At 48.9% G+C, this 22,332-nt stretch overlaps 10 protein-coding genes across 10 annotated transcripts; 6 read left to right on the top strand and 4 right to left on the bottom strand.

The window, feature by feature from the left end:
• Positions 1-1,370: 1,370 nt before the first annotated feature.
• On the top strand, positions 1,371-3,637 carry N7496_012746 (uncharacterized protein; the record flags this gene model as incomplete). The annotated part of the gene is made up of 4 exons (XM_056705659.1): positions 1,371-2,059; positions 2,119-2,793; positions 2,849-3,324; positions 3,381-3,637. Coding segments are annotated over 4 exons (2,097 nt in total), but the record flags the coding sequence as incomplete, so codon positions are not given.
• Positions 3,638-4,192: 555 nt separating this feature from the next.
• On the top strand, positions 4,193-5,848 carry N7496_012745 (questin oxidase family protein; the record flags this gene model as incomplete). The annotated part of the gene is made up of 5 exons (XM_056705658.1): positions 4,193-4,352; positions 4,407-4,709; positions 4,775-5,128; positions 5,188-5,595; positions 5,652-5,848. 5 exons carry the CDS (start codon positions 4,193-4,195, stop codon positions 5,846-5,848), a joined length of 1,422 nt encoding a protein of 473 aa, XP_056549556.1.
• Positions 5,849-6,171: 323 nt separating this feature from the next.
• On the top strand, positions 6,172-8,283 carry N7496_012744 (beta-N-acetylhexosaminidase; the record flags this gene model as incomplete). Its single annotated transcript, XM_056705657.1, has 1 exon — positions 6,172-8,283. One exon carries the CDS (start codon positions 6,172-6,174, stop codon positions 8,281-8,283), a length of 2,112 nt encoding a protein of 703 aa, XP_056549555.1.
• A 306-nt stretch (positions 8,284-8,589) lies between these two features.
• Positions 8,590-10,977, bottom strand: N7496_012743 (Hsp70 family protein; the record flags this gene model as incomplete). The annotated part of the gene is made up of 12 exons (XM_056705656.1): positions 8,590-8,719; positions 8,746-8,833; positions 8,892-9,023; positions 9,075-9,274; positions 9,410-9,664; positions 9,714-9,972; positions 10,032-10,098; positions 10,159-10,203; positions 10,259-10,445; positions 10,513-10,705; positions 10,794-10,855; positions 10,916-10,977. 12 exons carry the CDS (start codon positions 10,975-10,977, stop codon positions 8,590-8,592), a joined length of 1,680 nt encoding a protein of 559 aa, XP_056549554.1.
• A 315-nt stretch (positions 10,978-11,292) lies between these two features.
• Positions 11,293-12,505, top strand: N7496_012742 (uncharacterized protein; the record flags this gene model as incomplete). The annotated part of the gene is made up of 3 exons (XM_056705655.1): positions 11,293-11,401; positions 11,455-11,994; positions 12,045-12,505. The coding sequence occupies 3 exons, from the start codon at positions 11,293-11,295 to the stop codon at positions 12,503-12,505; spliced, it is 1,110 nt and encodes a 369-aa protein (XP_056549553.1).
• A 119-nt stretch (positions 12,506-12,624) lies between these two features.
• N7496_012741 (isocitrate lyase/PEP mutase family protein) lies at positions 12,625-13,735 on the bottom strand (the record flags this gene model as incomplete). Its single annotated transcript, XM_056705654.1, has 3 exons — positions 12,625-13,247; positions 13,318-13,465; positions 13,526-13,735. 3 exons carry the CDS (start codon positions 13,733-13,735, stop codon positions 12,625-12,627), a joined length of 981 nt encoding a protein of 326 aa, XP_056549552.1.
• A 1,493-nt stretch (positions 13,736-15,228) lies between these two features.
• N7496_012740 (YoaK family protein) lies at positions 15,229-16,135 on the top strand (the record flags this gene model as incomplete). The annotated part of the gene is made up of 2 exons (XM_056705653.1): positions 15,229-15,361; positions 15,546-16,135. 2 exons carry the CDS (start codon positions 15,229-15,231, stop codon positions 16,133-16,135), a joined length of 723 nt encoding a protein of 240 aa, XP_056549551.1.
• Positions 16,136-16,841: 706 nt separating this feature from the next.
• N7496_012739 (putative aldehyde dehydrogenase) lies at positions 16,842-18,550 on the top strand (the record flags this gene model as incomplete). Its single annotated transcript, XM_056705652.1, has 4 exons — positions 16,842-16,890; positions 16,973-17,423; positions 17,500-18,205; positions 18,266-18,550. 4 exons carry the CDS (start codon positions 16,842-16,844, stop codon positions 18,548-18,550), a joined length of 1,491 nt encoding a protein of 496 aa, XP_056549550.1.
• Positions 18,551-18,845: 295 nt separating this feature from the next.
• N7496_012738 (FAD-binding oxidoreductase) lies at positions 18,846-20,390 on the bottom strand (the record flags this gene model as incomplete). The annotated part of the gene is made up of 3 exons (XM_056705651.1): positions 18,846-18,985; positions 19,047-20,208; positions 20,259-20,390. The coding sequence occupies 3 exons, from the start codon at positions 20,388-20,390 to the stop codon at positions 18,846-18,848; spliced, it is 1,434 nt and encodes a 477-aa protein (XP_056549549.1).
• A 460-nt stretch (positions 20,391-20,850) lies between these two features.
• N7496_012737 (isopenicillin N synthase family dioxygenase) lies at positions 20,851-22,234 on the bottom strand (the record flags this gene model as incomplete). Its single annotated transcript, XM_056705650.1, has 6 exons — positions 20,851-20,955; positions 21,016-21,195; positions 21,269-21,655; positions 21,728-21,808; positions 21,883-22,035; positions 22,094-22,234. The coding sequence occupies 6 exons, from the start codon at positions 22,232-22,234 to the stop codon at positions 20,851-20,853; spliced, it is 1,047 nt and encodes a 348-aa protein (XP_056549548.1).
• Between the last annotated feature and the right edge of the window lie 98 nt (positions 22,235-22,332).

Genomic DNA, 22,332 nt, shown 5'->3' with positions numbered 1-22,332 from the left:
AAAGGGGGAGGGTGGTCAAAGCCACGGGTAGGTGAGAATGGAATATAGCCATTTAGAGGTGAAGCTGTCAGATTAATTGGTTGACTAGCATCTTTAATTACCAAAAGTCTCTAATTTATGGTATCTGGGGTGCGGCTGAACAGAGCCGTCCTCCATAGCATACTGTAAGACAACAACATTAAACACTCAGCGTACTTGGCTCATATTTGTAAATCGCTTAATAGTTTCTTCATTACACAGATCATAGCTATATTATGATAAAATATCATACAACATCGTCCATTCTTGTTACAGATGCCCCGATCGGGCTGTCACAAGCTAAGTGAAATAGCATCGACTCACCCCTTCCTACAACAGGACCCAAAGCACATATCCGCTGCTACAAATTATCGGACAAATTGTCAGAGGTCGTACTAATAGGAGATTCTGTGGTTGAGAACATACCATTAAAGTTTCTTGATCCTGCATTTCTGGTGGTACTCGGACTCGGCTCCTTCCTGTCAAGGCAAATATATCAGTATTGAACTTCCAATCGTTATTTATTTTTCTTTCACTGAGAGTTTCGAGGACATACTGTTGAACCAAGGTGATTTCGGAGCGATCGTCCTCTGCAATTGTTTTTCCTTGGGCACTTCGTGAGAATAGGGCCCTTATGGACCATCTTTTCGCAGGTTCATCGCATCGCGAAGGCATTTTGAGAGTAACTTGGTGGTTTTGAATGCTTTAAATAACCCCGTAACTATGTGATGCTCTTGTTCAGACAATATTTCAACCTAATAGTATGCAATTTGTGATCTGGCACAAGGTTGTTGGACCCCATTCCTGTTTACAAAGGCGGTATTCCCACAAATATATATCCATTTCCTGCCCGACCCCGAGTTCAACACATCTCTGGATAAGGTCAAAACAGACCAATCTGTGGTAGGTCATCAACCAGAAAACTCCCTTTGGGCATGAAAATTTCATCTCGTATGTACCTTCATCCAGTTCTCAAAGTATGATGATGGTCGAGTTCGCCGAGGTGATGGCCGACAGTGGGTCGTAGGTGGCCGGCTTTGTCGCTGAGACACGATAGCCTCTTCAAGTCGATGAGAATCAGGGTTCAATGACGTCATGACGGTAATTAGTGAGATTGCTAGTTACCCCTTTAAATTGATAATTCATCTGTCCTAATCGGAATGGACGGCTTCGGCCTTCGCCGCGCCCACTCTTCATCGCTCTCGGCCGTCGCGACAGGTTTGGGTATACGCCTACTTCGCCGACGCGCCCAATACACTAATCTCCACTTCGTCGCTCATGTTAAAATGTGCTTCTGCCGGGCATTGTCTTATCTTTCGCCGATGTTCTGAAGAGAGCCGCATAGTGCCAGAATGTCTTCGCCTTCATCCGCTCGACCATATCGATCAAAGCGTCATCGGCCATGCGATCAATGCCGAGCGCGAAAACTAGGTTGCCAGACTGACAATGGCATCCCTTGCCAGCGATGCCGAGCCGCTAAGCTCGATTGTACATTCGATAACCCACCGCCGAAACGAGCGCGTCTCTCGGAATCACTTTCATTCGCCGTTCCAAGCGTTGACGAAGTCCCGGTCACATCACAGCCTGAAGAGAGTATCTTCGGTCATGGTTTTTCCAGTGCCGGAAGCCCACCTGGTAGTGTTGAACCCGCGTATTCATCACTGGGTTTCGGCCAAGTTGGTGAGCCGTCGCCGGGCTCTGGAATGCTGGTGGCCGCTCGGCCAGCCACGCAGTTCGTCCAGAGCATTGATCGACTAGAGCACGGCTATGCCCAGTTGTTCGGGGCGTCGTCTGAATCAGACCCCTGGCTTCTGAGACACTGCCGATTCGATGATGCGGGCATGAAATATTTTTACAAGGTCCATTATCGCAATGCTGGAGGAGTGCCCACTGCGCAACGTATACCGGTTCATTTCATGGTATCGTCCGAGGAACTTTCGACGACGATCAAGCAGGAAACGAGAGCAGGCGTCGGGGAAGTTACTCGAGAGCATCTAGACTGCCTAGTGCCGCCGGAATATGGTAGAAGACTTGTCGCATTGTAAGTGGAATCCGGCCCATGTTCAGTCTGACTTACCAACTAACTTTGCCACGGTCAAGATTTGTCAAGTACGTGTTTCCTGCTTTGCCCGTTATATCGCGTTCCCAGCTAGGGTTGACCACCACGTCATACCAGCTTCCTGAGTTGCCTGCATTAGCAAAGGTACCCGTCCATCTGTTGGCCGCTGTTTATGCATCAGCGTTTCCATTTGTCGGCCATGACAACTATCTATGTGTTCTGAGCACATACCATAACTCACCGGTGCAAAGACTTTGGCGTATGGTCTATGAGCTAGTGACCGAAGAAATACACAGCCCTCGGCTGGCAGTTCTCCAGGCGGCGCTGCTATATCTCCACCAGCAACCGATAGACGAGACCCGTTACACGACCGCCGACACCCCATTCACATGGTCTTTTGTGGGCCAAATTGTCGGCCTAACATGCTCGCTCGGTGTTCACATAGAATGTCGCATGTGGGGAATACCGGCATGGGAGAAGCGTCTTCGGCGGCGTCTGTGGTGGGCAGTGTATGCCGAAGATAAATGGCGCAGCTTACTGATGGGCCGGCCACCGTATATCCACTCGGCTGAATGGGATGTCAGTGAGCTGGATGAAGGCGATTTTCTTATTGGCCCCCGTCAGGGTTTCTCAACATGTTCGTGTGACACCGAGATTCCCTTCCGGTATCTTGTGAACCTAGCTCGGATTGCGCAAGAAATCCAAGAAACATTCTAGTAAGTTCTCACAACCCGACTTTGCCTTAGGCCCCCTGCTAATGCCCAACTTCAGTACACTCAGAGCATCCCAAATTCTCAATGCAGACTTCGACTCCTCGGCCGAGCTTGGCCAGGGTCTGCTGGAGCAGCTCAACTCGTGGTATTCTTCTCTGCCGGACAATTTCCGTCTCCCAAACTGGAGCAAGTCTGTCCAAGGACTAGCGCCCTATCCAACGTCAATACACTTTGCCTACCTTTTACTCGTCGTCTATGTCTACCGGGCGATGCTTCGACCCATGGCGCGGTCCTCAAGCCCACCCATGATATTTGATCTCGAGGAAATGCCGATAAACTCTCCGCTGCCTGTTGATGATCCCGCTCTAGACCTACCAGATATGACTGGAATTGAGTCTTTACCTGAAATATCAATTTCAGACGAGTGTGGAACCGGTGAAATCGTTCTGCATGGAGCTGAAAAATGCGCCACCATTCTAGTCAATTTTACCCGGCGATTGACTCCCAGCGACTTTACGGGATTTTGGTATTCATGTAAGTAATTACAACCCACGATGAAAGGTTATAGACTCAATAGCTTACCATTCAAGGGTCACGCATCGGATTCGCAACTGTTTCAAACTTCCTCATGCTACTTTTGGTGCAAGCTCCAAATATAGCCCATGCAACTCGCGGTAAACAGCTAGTAGACTCATGGCTGCAGGTTCTGAGATGCCAAAGTCAGAGTTTTGCGCTCATCAAGCTGGGTCTTGCACGGCTGGATGCATTACACTGGGCAGGACTCTCGAACACATTCGTTCTTCCTTCACATGTACAAGAAGCAACGACTAATCAAGCGACCACGGCCTCGTAAGTAGAATTTTCGATTATTTGAAGGTACATAGCTGGCCAGAAAAATTAGATTATGCTCCCAAATTTTAATAGCAGCACATGTTCTTCTCCTGAATTTTATGGCTGGCCTCTAGCACTAATACACTGGCTGAATGCTTGACTGGACTGGCGAGCCACAACCCAATCTGATTGGCAGACGCAGAAACCTTGAATGGAAGAAGGAGATATGAAGGCAATTATACCCGACCTCTAAGTATACTCCACCTTCCAGGCCGGGTATAGCCTCCTCATATCCCACGCCCCACGTACTAAAACAGTGCTTTGTATGACATGTCATCAATTTGTGTATATACTCCTTTTGAATAATAATGCGGGGCGTATTGGATCCCTAGGCTTCTCGCTTATTTCTCTGCCGTTCGTGTCGGCAAAACCCACTTGCAACTAATGCCGCGAACCCCGCCCCCCTCTCGAGGTGAGATAGGATAAGATCAGCGTAATCGATATGGAGGTTTATATCGAATCTTACTCCTCCCTCACACTGGAGACTACATAGAAATATTGACACGCCACGATGGGTACTCACCGAGAGATCAAAATTCCGACGAAAGTCACGGTGACAGGAACGTTCAACGTCGAAGCGTTGCCAGCTGAAACGGCTGCAAAGGCTTCCGAGATTCTTCAAAGTAACCATGACAACTATCACATCTATATTCACGATCTAGGCCTCCACAGTAAGATAAAGGTTTTTCTTTGATGGTATCATTTGCTGATTGTGATGCTGTCAGATCATATCCTCCATCATATACTGGCTATCTATGCGTTAGGAGGAACGAATGCACAGCTCGATAAGGCATATAAGCTTGCACTGGATTCGCAACGCCCAACCCGACGACCAGATATTCAGCGAGTGTTAGACTTTCAAGATCCGGAAAGGTTCAAGCAGTGCCTTGGACAAGGGGAATACTACGACGACTATTTCGCCTTTTTCCAAAATGAAATTGGTGAAAATGGGGTACCCAATACTGTCAACAAGTATCTTTTCAGCGGTGATGAAACAGCGGAAGACATGCTGCGCCGGTTTTTCAGTGGTTCGTGAGCACACAACAAGAAACGGCATCCTTGACTGTATGTGAGTATTAAGTTCATCTTCTAGGATTTCTCCACTCGCCAATCCACCTAGGATATGCTATCGAATTTGATCAACCGCTTATCATGGCCGAAGCATTGGCTCTGACAGCGGTCCATGATTGCTTTTTTGGCGAAGTCTTGACCGATATCGAGGCTGCAGCGCGAAAATCAGATGGTAACGACAGCCTCATCAATCTGCAGCGGGAAATCTACTCCAACAGTAAACTTCGAGATGCAATGAAGTATGAACATAGCGTTTTTCAGATCCGGGATGGACTGCTCGCACATGCAAAAGACGAATTCATAAAAGTTGTCGGTAGCTGGAAGGTGACGCCTGAAGACTTGCAGGAAAAGACTGCTGAATCTCTCAACTCAACTGGTATGAGTCTTCTTCAAGTATACATCAGACGTTATGCCCATATCTGATATTATAAACAGTTTACTGGACATCTCTCGCACAGCGACCCGAGAAGCAGATTCGGGTTGACTTTTTCCTCATGCATTCGATTACAGCTGGGTCGCTTTGGCCGGTGATCAACAGCACCCCGTGGATCTCTACCGAGTCGAAATGCCGGCTTTTGGAATGGAAAGGCCGCGCTGATCTGATTCTATACTGCCAGACTGGAGCCCCGTGTCCGAGACCTGAAGAATTAGCTTCTTACCAGCCACATATTCCATCTGGATGGGGTGAGGTTTTCCGGCGAGCCTGCGAGTATGAAGATGATGGTCATTTGGTTAAACTGATCCGAGGGGTCGCCACAACCGCTCAAGTAAGCAAGCAGTATGCCCATAAAGCAGATTTTATGATCAAGAGCGATGAGGAGTTTCTCAAGATTGCGCATATGGGTAAGCCATCTCAGATTCACACATTCAGCACCAATCTCTAACGCTCAACCCTGTAGTTATTGACTCCGCCGAACAATTCAACCAAGAGTCCGTAGAGCAGGAGAGGGAGATGATTTGCGCCGAATACAAACATGCGAGCTGGATGTCCACCGAGATTCAACGAGTGACTGCACGCTGGCCTCGACATGTGGGGTTTGAACAGGCCTGGTTCCATGTTCCCTCCAGGAAGACGAATGGGTCGGCGCATCTTTAACCAAACACGTCAAGCTCGAATTGAAATTGGGACAGTGCGACTCCATAAAGAAACCCAAGGCATGTCCAGGCCTAGATAGGCAGTTATTGGGGAGAATCTTCATTGTATGAAGCCGAACTCTTTTGTTTTGATTTGTTCCCCACGCCCATCCCCCCGCATGGCATCCCACGTTTCCACTCCACTTGGCACCGTCGTATGTAGATACCCGTCCACCGCGAAGAATGTAACGCTGCCATCCAAGAACCGTGCGTATCTCTGGGCATTGCCGATATGTAAATATTGAAATACTTCCGATGAGCAGTTTGCCGACTCTCACATCTGTCATGAAGTTATCTGTACTTGCTCTCGCTACGGTCGCTTCGGCCCTGCAGACTTTGCCTCCAGTTGAATGGGGTCACCAGGACTCATATTCAGGCACCACCCACGGATTTTCTCTTAAAAGAATCGACCATATCATCTATCTCCAGGATGATTTTGCTCAGTGGCGGGATCAGGATGGCCTTACTTTGATTCCACCGTCGGCGTTGGACTTTGCCCGCACCCTTTCTGAGGATCTTGAGGAGATCACCAACTCTTCGTGGCAAATCCGAACGGTCAAGCAGCCTCCAAAGCATACATCGGGGGTTTTTCTTAGTCGTACGAAGACTCCTGCTCATTTCACGTATGAAGATGGCACAACGACCGAGGAAGGCTATGAATTGATCGTCGAAAACAACCGCGTGTCGATCCAGGGATCGGGCGCGCGAGGAATGTGGTGGGGAACACGAACATTGCTACAAGAAGTCGCGTTAAACCCTCATGCCTCTATTCCAGTGGGCCACGTAAAGGACGCCCCAGCCTATGCGACGCGAGGATTCATGCTGGATGCAGGGCGCAAATGGTACTCGTTGGACTATCTCAAGGAGCTCTGCACCTACGCCTCTTTTTTCAAGCTCTCCGAATTCCACTATCATGCGACCGACAACTATCCTCTCAGTCGGGGTCCAAATGTCTCATGGAATGAAGTCTATTCGCAATTTGCGCTGCGACCGGAAAATCCTAGTCTTCTCCCTCTTGTACAAAGAGAGAATGAAACTTTGTCGCGTGCCGAGTTCGATGACTTTCAAAGCCACTGTGCTGCTCGGGGAGTGACGGTGATCCCGGAGATTGAAAGCCCTGGTCATTGTCTTTCCATCACTAAATGGAGGCCAGATCTGGCCTTAGAGTCACGCGATCTTCTGAATCTTTCTCATCCAGATACAGTGCCCCTTGTGAAATCTATATGGTCGGAGTTCCTGCCTTGGTTCCACACGAAGGAGGTGCACATCGGGGCTGATGAGTATGATTCGACCTTGGCCAACGACTACATCACATTTGTGAATGAATTATCTCAGTTCATCCGCCAAACTTCTGGGAAGGGGATTCGCATCTGGGGGACTTACGAGCCATCAGATACCCAGTCGGTCGACAAAAACATCACCATCCAGCATTGGCAGTATGGGCAATCAGATCCAGTGGTACTCGCCCAGGACGGCTATCAAATCATCAATTCCGAGGATTGGTGGGCCTACATGTCTCTGAAGAACAATCACGTTCCTATTACCCCAGCTCCTTATCCACAGTTCTTCAATAATGCTCGAGTGTTGAATTTCGCCGACAAAGAGGGGTGGCAGTGGACTCCACAACTGTTCAACCCGGTCAATATCACAGAACAACCAGAGCAGAAGGCGGTGCGTGGAGCAATCCTTGCTGCGTGGAATGACAATGGACCGGATGCGACTACTCAGTTGGAGGCATACTACGCGATTCGCAATGGGATTCCCGTCGTTGCGTCTCGCACCTGGACTGGCAGCCGAGGACCACTACTAGATGAAGTAGGCCTCGAAGACACAATCGAGATCCTGACTTCCAACGTGGTAGGGGAGAACCTTGACCGACAAATCTCAAAGAAGAAAGAGTCAACGGGTCCTTTAATCTCCTGGTCCAAGCCGCACTCAGATCACCCACAGGACCAATTTCCTCTGGGATATGGCAGCAAAGGGATGAACTATACTTTGGAGCTTAGTGTTGTGGGTCCGTTCTCGCTTGAATCGAACGACACAGTTCTCTCCCTGTCTGAGAGTGGCCAATTGACCTTTACTACCGATGGCTGGCCGTATCCGCTTCGCTCTGTTGCCGAGGAGGATGGGTTTGATCCAGCTGCCATTGGAAGGATTTGGGTCAACGCTACCAGCTCAACGCATGAAGTTGTCCATGTACCCAAAAAATGCGGGATCACCATCATGTCTGACACATTGACTGGGAGTCGAGTGTGGGTGAATGATCAATTTGTGGGGCGATTTGAGGTGTTTGTGTACGGTGGGAAGAATCGTGTGTTCTCATGGAGCCAGATGGCGTTTGTGGCACCACTGGCAGTTATCAAAGGAACGGGACTTGAAAACGTACTATTATACTGAGATACTGAGTCGTTTTACAATATCTAGTTGTCATCTACTTTCTTATAAATAGACTCGTTGCGGTACCATGACAAGAGGGCCCGACTTTGCTTTGCTTACCTCTATGATGTGTTTTATAATCTCAAAATCCAGAAGCTACAGCCGGAGATGTAACAGCCAGAAATATTCTAGCTATTGATAGCTATATTGCTATTTATTCCTCAGCTAAGACAGCTAAGACAGCAACTTCGATATCCTTTCCAATTCCTATCAGGTGGCCATCATTGTAGGAGAGACAAAGACTTGAAAAGTGTTTCAGTATAACAGTCACTCACTGCGAGCAATATGGGCTAGAAGATTGGTCACGGAAATATCTAGTATCTTGATCTGACAGTTCCATAAGATATTCCGTTGAATTCCAGATCGAAGAGCAACGATGCGGACATGGGAGTCAGAACTAAGTGGTAGTTGATTTTGTTCTACACTTTCCCATTCGAGTTCTGACGCTTCTCAAACAATTCCTTCGGCACCCTACTGAGATCGGTCTCCAGCTCACATAAATTAGAAACAGCTGGATCATCGGATGTCAGTATCATGAAACAGTGTTTTAATTGTCATTTAACACTTACTCGCGTTCGAGGCTTCTGGAGCCTCTTCTGCTAGGCAAAAGCTCAGCGTGTCCGTAAATTTGAGGTTATGGAAATTGTCAACAACTCGATAAAAGTCAATTTTATGGGCTGTTCCTCTGCAATTGAATCTCCCTGTGTCACAGTGTCACTAACGTCAGATATTATCTTTTTTGTCGAAGTCACGGACTTGAGAGTGGCACACTTGGTGAATATACCAACTCATTTGATTTTCGACCTTCCAAGATTCCTCCAGCTTACACCAGACGGCCTTTTCTTGACTGTGAAATTTTGGGCTGTACGGGCGGCGACATTTTGTACCGTAATGACATCTGGCCTTTCTATTGTCTACCTGGTTACCCTCCAGGCCTCGATGAACAGCTCCACTGCCTTTATTAGTGACTATTGCTTAATATAGCCGAGATAGGTTAGGCCTTACCGTACCACTGCAGACCACCTGTTCAAGAAATTGCTTTCGTTAGTTGTTTTATGGAAACATTCGTAGGCTAGTATACACTCACGCGTTCTGTGGCTGCATAACTTGAACACCCTGTGATGCCTTTTGCAATCGCTTGCAAAGATACTCAGATGCACCCAGGCCTCCAACAAGAACAATTGCCTGATAGTTTTCAGTAAGAATCAGCGATTGAGTAACGCTAGAGCTTGGGCTGCATACCTTCGTAGAATTCCCCGTCTGCTTCGCCTTGAGACGCTGGTCTGTAACCAATTCCTCGATATGTCGCAAAACGGGGCGGAAAATGGACTCCACATCGTTGCTGTTACCATTATCAGCGATATGTCTTCAATATCTGACTTGCCTCCTACCTATCCATGTAGAGAACTCCGTTTGCTACATTGACGTTTGGAATATCCGGAATACCTGGAATCGGAATGCAGTAGCCCACATCCGCAAAGTCGTCGGTGTCTAGGGGTCCTTGATAATTAGGTTTGACATAATCTTGCCAATACTTTAGTGCAAAGGCTTTTGATGTGCGAGGCAGCTGATTGTATCTCTCTTTCCCAATCCTGATGGTAAGGAATTCCTCAAATCGTTCGTCCAAAACCACCGAGCCACAAATCGCCCCTAGGAAGATGAGTCAGTAGAACGAAATGGCAATTCTTTTCAACTAGCTTCAACTCTACCGGTTCCCTCGGTTATCTCGGACAGTCTCAATGGCTCTGTTTTATTGACGCGGTACGTGATCAGGTTCTAGAGGTCGCACGTCCCTTATCAGCATTGCTTTAAGAAAAGGAAGACTCCGGGCCATACCACAGTCCCTCCACCAGCGTCACAAACAATGACACAATCACCCTCCTAATGATGAAAAGTATTAGAATTGCTTTAACACCATTCGTAGGTAGAAACGTACAGAAATTGTGTTAGGCTGGATACTCTGAATTGCATATACCGCCGCTGCCTCAGGCTCTGAAACTAGGAACAAGTCCTGATTGGGGATGCCTGCCAGGCATGCTGCCTGCATTGTAGCATCTTTCGCCTTATCTGACCATACGGCTGGAACCGTCAGGATGAACTGAATGTTTATTGTTTGCAGCGCACTGCCGAATCGAAACTTCAGGGTATTTTTTGCGTGAGCTACCAGCATTGCCGATATATTCACCGGACGCACTGATCGGGGACTTTTTCATGGTCTGCAGAAGGTTGGAAGCTTCCTTTGAAGGACCATAGCGGTAAATTTGGCTTTCATCCAGTAGGAGCTTGATCCCCTTGATGGATTTCGAGGTGTCATCAACTTGGTAGCCCCATCGGATCTTCCCTTTGCAATAATCAAATACAGTGGGCACTTTCTGCGACGTATCTAGTAGTTATAGTCAGTTGAGACTCCTTTTTTAAGCCGTTCTGGGGGCAAATTTACTGTTACCACCCCCTGGCCACATCTGGATCACCCCCTGGCCACATCTGGATGACTTCCACGTCATCGAGACGGTTTTCGAGGGCCCAGGCCACACTGCGATTGTAAGCTTTCAATATAGGAAAAAGTCGATTTCTAAAAAGAATGTTACCATACCCGCTAAAGGTTGTTCCAAAATCTATGCCGATCACGACTCTCGGCATCCCTTCGTACCCCATGTTTGCGTATATGAGAAACTTCAGATGGGACAGTTTACACTGATTTCCTGAGGTGAAAAGAGTCTTGTGAAAGTCCTTAAGAAATATTTGAGCGAGACTTAAAGTATGGGGCCCAACTATAAAATATTTCGCCCCTGTTCACCTAATTGCGCGTAATAGATGCCTTCCCGCGGCCGAAAAGGTCTTGTGATGACGATAGTTTCGCTCCGTTTTAAGAACCGAGATGCCGGTCCAAAAAGGTCACTACGACCATTTTTTATTTCCTCCTTTTATGAAATGATACCTCCCATGTCATTCAACTGCTGAACGGGCAGAATGGGATTATTTGGGGTGCTGCAGGGCGGGGGCGCTTCAACCGAAAGCTATGATGTACCTGATATTCCTGACACAGCGGCAGAGCCCTCGCGTGGGGATTCTTTCGAAGGTAAGCAAGCGCATGTTTTCAAGATTTAAGCACAAGCTAAATTAATTAATCAGATGTTGAACCTCAGCCTGATCCGGTTAAAGAGATGGAGAATCTTCATCGGGAGAATGAAAGCCTAATGCAAAGGTTGGAAATTGCCGGGGAGACTACAAAAGCGGCGCGGAGGGTGCAATTAATCGCAGAGGAGAGGCTTCGACGACAAAATGAGCTACTCCGCGAGTCACGCAAGAATACAGAGACGGCACTAAAAGAGCAGTCTCAGACATTATCCAAGCTTACTGAACTTCAAAAATGGACTGAAAGTATTGACGATGGTGAGGTCGTTGAAGTTATGCGCAAGCTTTTCCAGAGATTGGAGGACTGGACCAAACGGCATTTCAACGAAGTATTCCATGTGACACAATTTATGAGAAATGCTCATATTGATGGGGCCCTGCTTAGCTACCGCAATTCTCCTCTTACTATTCAGGTTATTCAAGCAGCCATCTCCGAGGAAGTCTTGCGTGGAATATTTTCCCGTTTTATGGTTGGCCTCCCAGACAGGTCCTGTGACGCAATTTTCCTTGAAATTGACACCAAAGTATCAAGATCTTGTAAGTTAGCGTACCTAGCCCGATAAGGAAGCTTGTGCTAACGATACTAGTCCCACTGCATGTTTGGCAACACTGGCGTTCTTCCACCAGTCGTGCAGTGGCATCTCTCGCGAGGGAAGAAATTGGCGGTATTTGTGATCAGATTACACAAAACATAGACGATGTCTTCGGCTGGTATACTCTCACAGATACCATGGATAGGAAGCATGAATTGAAAGACCTGCTACTGGAATGTGTGAGGTTCAAGATGACACTTGATCGTCAAGCATCCATATACTTTTTCCACGGGAGCTGCCCGGGAACACCTTTCTCTGAAGAGAGAATGCGGAGTTTTACCGGAGTATGTTCTACGGAAGCGACAGTCTCACAAAGCATATGGCCGATGCTCTGCAAGGGAAGCTCTGATAATTGGATCATTGTGGAGAAGGAAGTCGTGCACCTGATCGAGCTGGATCCTGCGACTCTCACTGAAACTGAATTCTCGGCAGATCTTTACAGTCGTTCACTTTAAGTATGAGTTAGTTGTGGTTTCAAAGGGCCAAAATAGCTTTATTGAGGATTTGGTTCTATTTAGCTACGAAACAAGAGGCAGAACAGGAATTCAATCAACATTTGCTCATCTCTCTCTCCTTAGACACCGTCCACAAAGCCATCACCTCCTGCCTCTGTGTCCACCTTCATAGAGTCCATAAGTCCACATATCTCAAACAATTTACGAGGACCAAGCCCGTCGGGTGTTCCGACCAGGCCATCAGTCTTCAGGCGCTCCAAAGCTGACCGAATGCCCATATAAGCCGGGGCAAGAGAAGCGAATGAGAAGATCATGATTCGGAATCCCATCTCCTCCGCCTCCTTGGTGGTGATCACTGGAGTGGCACCGTTTTCTACCATATTGAGGAGAAGAGGCCAGGGGGCAAGATCCTGAACTGCCTGGCGTGCCTGTTCCTTCGAGGTAAACCCTTCCAAAAGGCCTACATCGGCCCCAATGTCTCGCGCGGCTTTCAAGCGGGCGATACATTCCTCGTAGCCATGTTGCTGGAGGGCATCAGTCCGTGCGATGAGGACAATATCCGAGTGCAGGCGATCCTTGGTCAGCTTGGCCGCACGGATACGCGTCAGGTACTCTTCTCGACCCACCACCTTTTTTCCAGCAAGGTGGCCACATCGTTTATTCTGGATTTGGTCTTCGATATGGAATCCAGCAACGCCAGCCTGAATGTACTGCTGCACGGACTTGGACACCATCAGAGGCCCTGCAATTGAGTGCGTCAGCTCCACGTCCAGGATTGGTTGTATTATCCAAGTAAGTTCTTCTAGACGTACCTCCATAACCGGTATCCATGTCTGCAATAAGAGGAGGACCAAAGGGATCAAGGTTGGCAATCATCTCCGCATTGGTTCTCATGTCATGAAGCTGAGCTAGACCCAGATCTGCCATCCCAAGGCGTGAAGCAGTTGTGCCGGCACCAGTCTGTCGACATCAGTTATGGCCCAAGGCCCAAGTAAGGGGCAGCCAGAACATATGGCATACCATGTACATGCCCTTGAAGCCTAGCTCCATGGCAATTCGAGCAGACAGACCATCATACACTCCTGGGCAGACGATGAGGTCCTTGGAGTCCTTCAACATTCGACGCAGCTTAGATGCAGCAGGAATGACATAGAGGGAGACACTAGGCTCATGGCGCATTCCATTGACTTCATAGAAGCCGTCCTTCTCAACGGTGATAGTGATTGTCATGATGCCGACGGTAGCACAACGACGGGAAAAGACAGAAAGAGCTTGTGTGATTGTAATGTGAAGTATGATCTGGTTTGAATTCAAATTTCTGACCTCGCTACTTATAGTTCAATAGTATCCTATCCGGAGTAACATAACCCGATTATCGAGTGAATTCAACGGCGCAGAATAACCCCAAATTCGTTTCTCCGGCATTGATCACGGAAAAAAGAGGCTTAGGTCTCTTGAGGATGCAACATCCCATCATGCGCCAAGCCAGAAATTGATCATTTGCTCATTCTTGGGTCGTACTGGCTTAGAAATGAGGCATAGACGACATCATAACCCAGATAGTTTCCACCAGGAAATGAAGGCGCGAAGACCGCCGAGGAGATATGGGGATGATTTTCATTCCCGATAAGGTCAAGCCATTTACGGCACGGGTCGAAGAAGGTGGTGAAGTCGCCAGGCTCTAGTCCTGATAACGGAACTGCGGTCCAATCGGACAAAGGGCAAGATGTGTAGCATGGGCTGGGCGAGGCAGGAGAGAGGCAATTGACACGGAGTACACAAGCAAGATAATCTGTCTGAAGACGCCAGTGACGGCGAATGCATATGCAGCTGCGCATGAGTTGCATTTTCACTTGCGTCTGCAAAATCCTATCAGGGGTGAATGGGGCAGTGCTCGGGAGCGATATAAGTCTTGGCCCGCGATTCAATCATTCAACCCCAGTTCGCCAAGCGTTTTCCACAGTTCATCTTTCGGGAGATCAGCAGCCACATCAGCCGTGGGAGCGTAACAGCGTGGTATCCTCCATTTTCGGGGGGGGGGAGTGTATCCGTCGGTTCAAAGTTGCTCTTATAACTCAAGTGCAACGACCATAAAGCTATCGCTCATCATTCAGACATGACGGCCGATAGAGGGAGTAGAACGGGAACAAAAAAAAAGCTGAAAGCTAGATATTTTTTTTCCCACACATGAGAAGTCGTTGTGACACAACCTCCGCTGTGTGATGGATCTCGGGGCAAGACCAGACACGACGCCAAGCGGCTCGGCGTCACCAACGAATTCCCCCGAGTCCTTCTTGGCGCGTCAGGACCACCACATTCAACCGGCGCGCAAGGTAAAGTCTCCGGTCCAGTACTCCACCCAATGCCCAGATTGCTGCCGAAGAATGATCTACCCGAAGGCTAAATGGTGACAGAGGGTGGTCGGCCGTTCCGAGCGGACATTCATGCCCATGCCCAGGCTTGCTCGTCTTGGATCCCAGCATTCGTGGGGGTTTTGTTTCGCCTCGCCCCTCAAGCCAAGAAGACCACGCATCCCCGAGATGAAGAAAAAAGAGTTCCCGAAAAAAGGATGAGATCGACGGGCCGACAGGGAGGGGGGGGAACTCTCGCCCAGACTTCTCACATATTCCGGCGAGTTTCTGGCTCCGTGGGAACAAGAGGAAGCTGTCTCCCATCATACTCGCCCCGGTGTCTTTGTATTTTTCTGATCTGTGTCACTTGCAATGGAACAGGCTGAGAAACCATTTCGTGGATTATCCAGGTTCTTGGGTGGTGAAGTCGATGCTCGCCATGCCGACCTGTTATTGTTTACCTGCTGCTTGAGCTCAGGTTTGGTGGACAGTACAATATACAAGGGTGCGAGCGTCGTCTTCTTGTCTCGGATTGGAAGTTGAAGGCAGCTGAACTGACTTGACCAGCCTATAACACTTTTGTGTCTATGCAAACTGGTATGAATGCGACCTTGACCAAAAATCCAGCATACTCAATTATCTTGAGATGGTGTAGGGATGCTGATATTCCACGATTTCTCGCACTGTAGGGAACACCATTTTCGTGGGACTGGGAGCTTCAAATCAAAATCCACGTCCGTTCGGATGGGCACGCTCGCTGACCTCGATCGGGTGTTTTGTGATCGGATGTTTCCTCTTTGCATGGCTCAATCGAATCATTGGGGCACGGCGTCGGGGTTCTCTGATGCTCTCTTTTCTCATCCAAGCTTGCATCATCGTCATCACAGCCGCCCTCGTTCAGGGAGGGGTTGTATCGAGTGCTCTCGATGACGATCTATCAGAATCCATCGCTCGCTGGGACCAAGAAGTGCCGATTGTGCTTCTCAGTCTTCAGTCTGCAGGACAGATCGTGGCCAGTCGTGCTTTGGGCTTCAACGAGATCCCGACCGTGGTTATCACCAGTCTGCTCTGCGATCTGATGTCGGACCCGAAGCTGTTTCTTTTGCGGAACGAAAAGCGGGACCGTCGTATAATAGCGTTCATTCTAACGCTGGTAGGTGCCATTGTTGGGGGCTGGGTCACCAAGGCCACGGGGGACATCGCTCCCATCCTTTGGCTGGTTGCTGGGATCAAGTTCATTGTGGCCGCAGCCTGGGGAATGTGGAAAACCAAGGCATGATCCTTGAAGTAGTTGGGGAAGTTGAAGATGGAATAGTTTTAGAGTGAAAGTGGACGGACACTGGGCGAGAGTCGGCCGAGGGAGTGTTTGTTGGCCAAGTTTCTCAGGCCATACTATGTAGCCTAAATATTCAGGCAGCATTTATCCTGGGAAGAGGAGGAGGTCGGTTGAACTTTTAAATTCTTTGGAAATGTGAATAATCACTTGCATCTAGATTACACAGAGTCTTTTTATCGTTGCCTGGCCCACCATGTTTGTACTTTATCAAGTTTCCGCGAATGTGACTATCCCTACTACTCGTTCATGTGGCGGCCGTCTGGCAAGAAGTGTAGCCCTATGGGAACCCTTGCACCTCTGCAATAATAGACTCACCCCTCGTCGCTTACCTAGCAAATCCAGACACTAACTAGTTAACTATTTACTATTAACTTTCTTACTTACCAAATCTCGGAATCTCTCTCGCATTCCAATCAATCCAACTTCCTCATTATCGCACTCGCTCCACCAGCTCGGAACGCAACGCGGAATTTGCGCGCGGGGCCGCGCTGATTCCCCCGCAGTGTTTCCGATACCCGGAAGATCAGTTCTTCGAAAAGGAGTCAGAGGAGCCCTCTAAAATGATTAAATACTTTATTAACACCGTTTACCAAGTGGTGTCAGAAGATTTGCTTCAAATTGTTTCAGAAACATCATCTTCCATTCCACAATGTCTTCTTCGTTGACTATCGTCGGGGTGGAGGGCCGCCAAGTCACAGGTAATCTTCCTCACTTCTCTATATTGTTTTAGGATTAAGAGCGACCGGTTTCCCAATACTAATACATCTCAATTACGTACAGTTCCTTCCGGCCTTTTCATTCACAATGAATTCGTCCCATCCGTAACGGGCCAAACCTTGCGCGTGGAGAATCCTTCGACTGGCGAAGAGCTCGGAACCATCTCCGCGGCTGGAAAAGAAGATATTGACAAGGCAGTTGAGTCGGCTAAGGCTGGTCTACAAGCCTGGAAAGCAGTCCCTGGACCTGCCAAAGGTCGCCTTCTCCTGAAGCTGGCTGAATTGATTGAACGGGATGCCAAGGATCTCGCTTCTCTGGAGGCCGTGGATGCCGGAGTCCTCTATACGGACTCCATGGGAATGAACATCCCACAGGCGCTTGGCTGCCTTCGCTACTATGCTGGCTGGGCTGACAAGATTGACGGCAAAGTTCTCGACATGGATGGTGGCATTGCTTATACCCACCGCGAGCCACTAGGTGTCTGCGCTGCCATCGTTCCTTGGAATGCGCCTCTGTAAGCTATTCGTTTTCTTTCCCGGCAGTATATCTGACACCATTGATGCTAACATCCACCTTTTTCCCACCGATAGAATGATCACAATTTGGAAGCTGGCCCCAGCGCTAGCGACCGGTAATGCCCTAATCATCAAAAGCTCCGAGATGTCACCACTTTACGCTCAGCGGTTGGCACAGCTGGTTAAGGAAGCGGGTATCCCAGCCGGTGTTGTGAATATCGTGACCGGCGAGGGAGCCAGCGCTGGCCAGGCTCTGTCCGAACACATGGAGGTTCGCAAGGTCGCATTTACCGGCAGTGCGATTGCCGGTCGCAAGATTCTGCAGGCTGCATCGCGGACCAATTTGAAGAAGGTTAGCTTGGAGCTGGGAGGCAAAGGCCCATCGATTGTCTTTGACGATTGTGATCTGGAGAACGCTCTCCTCTGGACACGCATTGGTATCACCGCGAATAATGGCCAGATTTGTGCAGCTGGCTCGCGCATCTATGTCCAGGATTCCATCTACGATCGCTTTGTCGAAGCATATCAGAAGGCTGCTGCGAACGCCCCTACTGTCGCTGGCAATCCACTGGATGCTGCGACTACCAAGGGCCCCGTGGTGAACTGCGCCCAGCACCAGAAGATTTTGGATTATATTAGGCAGGGTAAGGAGTCTGGTGCCCGGTTGTTGTTCGGAGGAGACAGGATCGGCGACAAGGGGTACTTTGTTCAAAACACGGCTTTCGCAGACGTCGCAGACGATGCGACCATTATGCGCGAGGAGATCTTCGGTCCCGTTGCTGTAAGTGGCGCCTCAATTTTCCAGTCTACTAGGCCATACTAACGCGAATGGAAAATTTAGAGCATTGCCAAATTCTCCACCGAGGAAGAAGTCATTGCGAAAGCCAACGACTCACATCATGGTCTGAGTGCAGCTCTGTTCACGAACGACATCAACCGGGCCCACCGCGTAACGAAAGAGCTAGAGTCTGGTCAAGTAACGGTGAATGCATGGGCAATGCTCAGTCCCAATGTTCCATTCGGTGGCGTGAAGGAGAGTGGATTCGGGCGTGACATGGGTGAAGATGCCTTGGAAGGCTGGACAACCATCAAAGCAGTCAAGTACCATATCCTTCCTCGCCTGTAGACAATATCCCTTGATAAGCACGATTGGCCTTGGTGGCGCTTTGTATTTAGTGAATCAATTTCGTTTTGATATTCGAGTTCTCGATGCACTAAATATTGCTCAGATTGATTGCCAACATGGGCAACAAAGAAGGCAAACTGAAACCCCTATCGTTTAGAGAAGGAAAACCTCTATCGTTGATAGAAGGAGATATATTCATTTTTCTCTCTACTAACGAATGTTCCAGTATGTAGCACTGACATCAGAAAGAAGCAAAGATGGCGAATTTAGCCTTTCCTGGAGCAAAGCGAAGGCTTTATTTCTCTGAGTCGCCTTCAATGGATAATGGAATGGGGTGCATTTTGTGGAACACGTTTCTTGGATCATATTTTGCCTTGATCGATTGGAGACGGGCCAAGTTCTCACCATAGATGTTAGTCACGACGGAGTCGCCCGCTGATTTTGATGTCAGTATGGTTTCAATATCGTCCTTCTCAGGCAAAGCAGAAAAACTTACGTTCAGCGTAGTTGATATACTGAGGTACATCATTGGCACTCTCCAAGTCTCTCTTCCTTGCCACCAACTCAGCCTTCCACTTAGCCTGGACACCACGCGCCCAGGTACGATGTTCCAAATCCTTTGCCGGGTCGGTCCAGCGCAGGTACAGAATACCATTCTGTGTCATATTGCGACTTGCAAACGCAGTGGCAGATAAAGGCGTCTCGCAGACCTTGCGCATATCAATAAACTCAAGAATAATGGCGGACGGCATCAGATCCACATCACTTTGAAGCTTGGCCATGAACTCCTCAAATACACTTCGCATGAAGCCAGGATCCAGCGGGGGCTCGTAGAAGATGCCCTTGAAGGACTTGCGATCACCATACGTGGCCTGGGGGTTCTGCAGTGTGTTCACCACCGAGTAAGGGATCATATCCACAGTGTTGAGGAGGGGCTCCAGAGCCAAGAACCCGGAAAAGCGGACCTGCCCCTCTTCACGGGTGCCATTGTAGAAACAGATCACGATGATCATCGGGCCTGACCCATCCGGTGCTTGGGCGAAGATGCACATTGCTCCCGACCGGGAATCGGGATTTGCTAGAGTGTTGTTGAGCTGCTCAATGATCTTTTCGAGCTTGTCTGAAGAAAACCCAAGGACTCCCGAGTATACCAGTGGACTCTGGTCGTATGCCTGGTAGGTGAACTCCACGACAACTCCGAAGTTGTATCCTGCACCACGCAATCCCCAGAATAAATCAGGATTCTCAGTCGCAGAGGCTGTCACCAAGCTGCCGTCAGCCAGTACCACTCGAGCCGACCGAAGATTGTCAATCGTGAGGCCGTATTGGCCACTGAGCCAGCCGTAACCACCGCCAAGGGTCAGTCCACCGATGCCAGTGTGATTTACAGTCCCTCCAACGGTCGCCAGACCGTGAGCTGCTCCAGCCTCATCGACCTCCTTCCAAGTCGCACCACCTTGAGCTGTAAGAGTCTTGCTGACGACGTCTACGGAAACATTCGTCATCCGTGAGAGGTCAATAACCAAACCACCCTCACTCGAGCTTGTTCCAGCAGTCGAATGCCCACCACCCTTCACGGCGATGTCCACGGAGTGTTCCTGGGCCCAAAGTAGCGCAGCTTGAATATCTGCGACATCCACTGGTTGAATTACCACTCCCTGGCTCATGTTAGTGCATTGCATACGTTGCAGGATCACTTCATTCATACTGCTTGCTTCCTGCCCGTATCGGACCATCGAATAAGACTTTCGTTGTATCCTTCGGAGTCTGGAGTAAAGACATTCGCGGTCGCCAGGCGACTGCGAAGATTTTCGATTGTTGAAGAGCTGATTGCTGTCATGTTGTAACGATGTTGGTAGAAATAATGGCGGGGAAGAGATTCCGAACAACCCCGCTGCCTCGGCGTCGTATTTCAAGGCCAGAGGAGAACGAAATGGGTCTTGGATGCTGACTGCGATTAGTTTGTTTGGTTTCACGCCAGCTTATCAGCTTGTTCGCTGGTTGGTTACTCCGTCTGGTTACCCCAAATGGGCGGGGTCTTGAACTCCACCGCGATGATCGGGCGACAAAGAGAGGAAGTTGCACAGCCGTAGCGACTCAATACATAATTCCCCGGACAAAACTCAAGTTATATATATATATTCCATTTCTGCGGAGAATCCTGCAACTCAATACGACAGCTCTACATTCACAAAACACAACCTCAGCTATCAATGCTAAATAGAATCTGTTCCTGGGTAGTTATGCAACTGAGACACGCAGTCTATCCCGATATGTAAATCCCTTGGTCGCGTTTCAGTTTACTTCAAAATCTGCTGAGAATACTTTGCATGCAGCTCGGGATACCAACGCCGACCGACGTCTGGGTGGCTGAGAATGCGATTTCGCAAGTGCGCCTCGCCGAACTATACAATGGTGAGCCAATCAAATGAAAGTATGGTTTAGAGAACGGTGTCTTGACTCACGCAGGAGTAGAGAGGAGACAGGAATTCGCTAGGAACGTCAACTGCTCGCTTCTTCCGGTCGTCGGATGCCGGAATGCGTTGCACAATGTGAGCAGCGGATTCCTTGAGCTCCTTCAGAGTCAAATCCAAGCGAACTCCCAGGAAGTATGGGATGCTGTATCGAGTACGAGAAGTAGGTGCCTAAGAAGGGGAGGTCATTAGCATCTCTTTCCCTTTTTCAAGTGATTCGTTCACAAGTTGAGAGCCGTCTCACAATGACACGATGGGTGGTGGCAGCACAAACTCCCCCGGTAATGGCCTCAAATCCCTGCTGGATATTAATCACCAAGCTACCCTCGATGGGAGGAACATCGATCCATTCTCCATTCTTATTCAAAACTTGCAGTCCGCCGGTGTTGTCCTGGGAAAGAAAGGTAAAAAGACCAGCCGAGTCCTTGTGAGGACCCACACCTTGCGAGTTCGGTGCCGACTGGGGATACTTGACGAACTTCAATCGGCTCATTTGGCCTTTAAAGTCGTCAAAAGTGTTGGTAGGCAGGGCCAGACTCTCTGCCACGAGATGGACAAAATCCTGGGCAAGCCCATCAATCTTGGCGATGTACTCATCGACCAGCGCCTGCGCGCCAGGGTAATTTGGATACTATATTGTTAGTCAACAAGTGAACCAGCCGAGAATTATCCGAAGTTAAGACTAAGCCCAGGGAGAACTTACCTGGTTGGGGCCCTCAAGACGTTGCCAGAATGGATCCCGATCCGTCCAATCCTTCATACCAGGGGTTCCAAAATCATATTGCTGGGTGTTTTAGTCTCCATATTCGGTAAATAAGGGTAAAGGGGCAACGCTTAAAGCGTAAACCGGTTACGTACTTCCCGAATATCAGTCTTGGCTGCGGTGGTCTCAGCCCCAAGACGGGTATATCCCAGAAAAGACGGAGAGTGGATCATATTGCACTGTTCCTTGACGTCGTCAGGCAATTCAAACAGCCGCGGGATATCATCATGCGTTCGGCGTATCAGATCCTATGCCTCGGTCAGTTCCTGTCCATGTTTCCTAAATGGCAGGTTCTGGAGTACCAACCTCCAATCCAGTATTGGTCAGGTACAAGAAGCCGACCACAAAGATTGCCTCCCGTAGCTTTGTAAGTTCGTCATCTCTTGTAGAAGGGTCTTTCAGACGAGAGTAATCGACTTGGGGAACCGATGAGAATGTCCCTGACATTTTAATCACTTCACCCTGCGCCACAATATACCTGGATCAACCGACCGGTGCCAAGTATTAAGCTTATACGCGTCGACGGCAGTGTGGCTATGAGATAG

The sequence above is a fragment of the Penicillium cataractarum genome (assembly GCF_028827025.1).
Source record: "Penicillium cataractarum strain IBT 29864 chromosome Unknown utg000010l, whole genome shotgun sequence".
NCBI classification, from domain to species: domain Eukaryota; kingdom Fungi; phylum Ascomycota; class Eurotiomycetes; order Eurotiales; family Aspergillaceae; genus Penicillium; species Penicillium cataractarum.
Note: the sequence above shows the minus strand (reverse complement) of the source record. Positions and strands in the feature narration are given on the sequence as shown.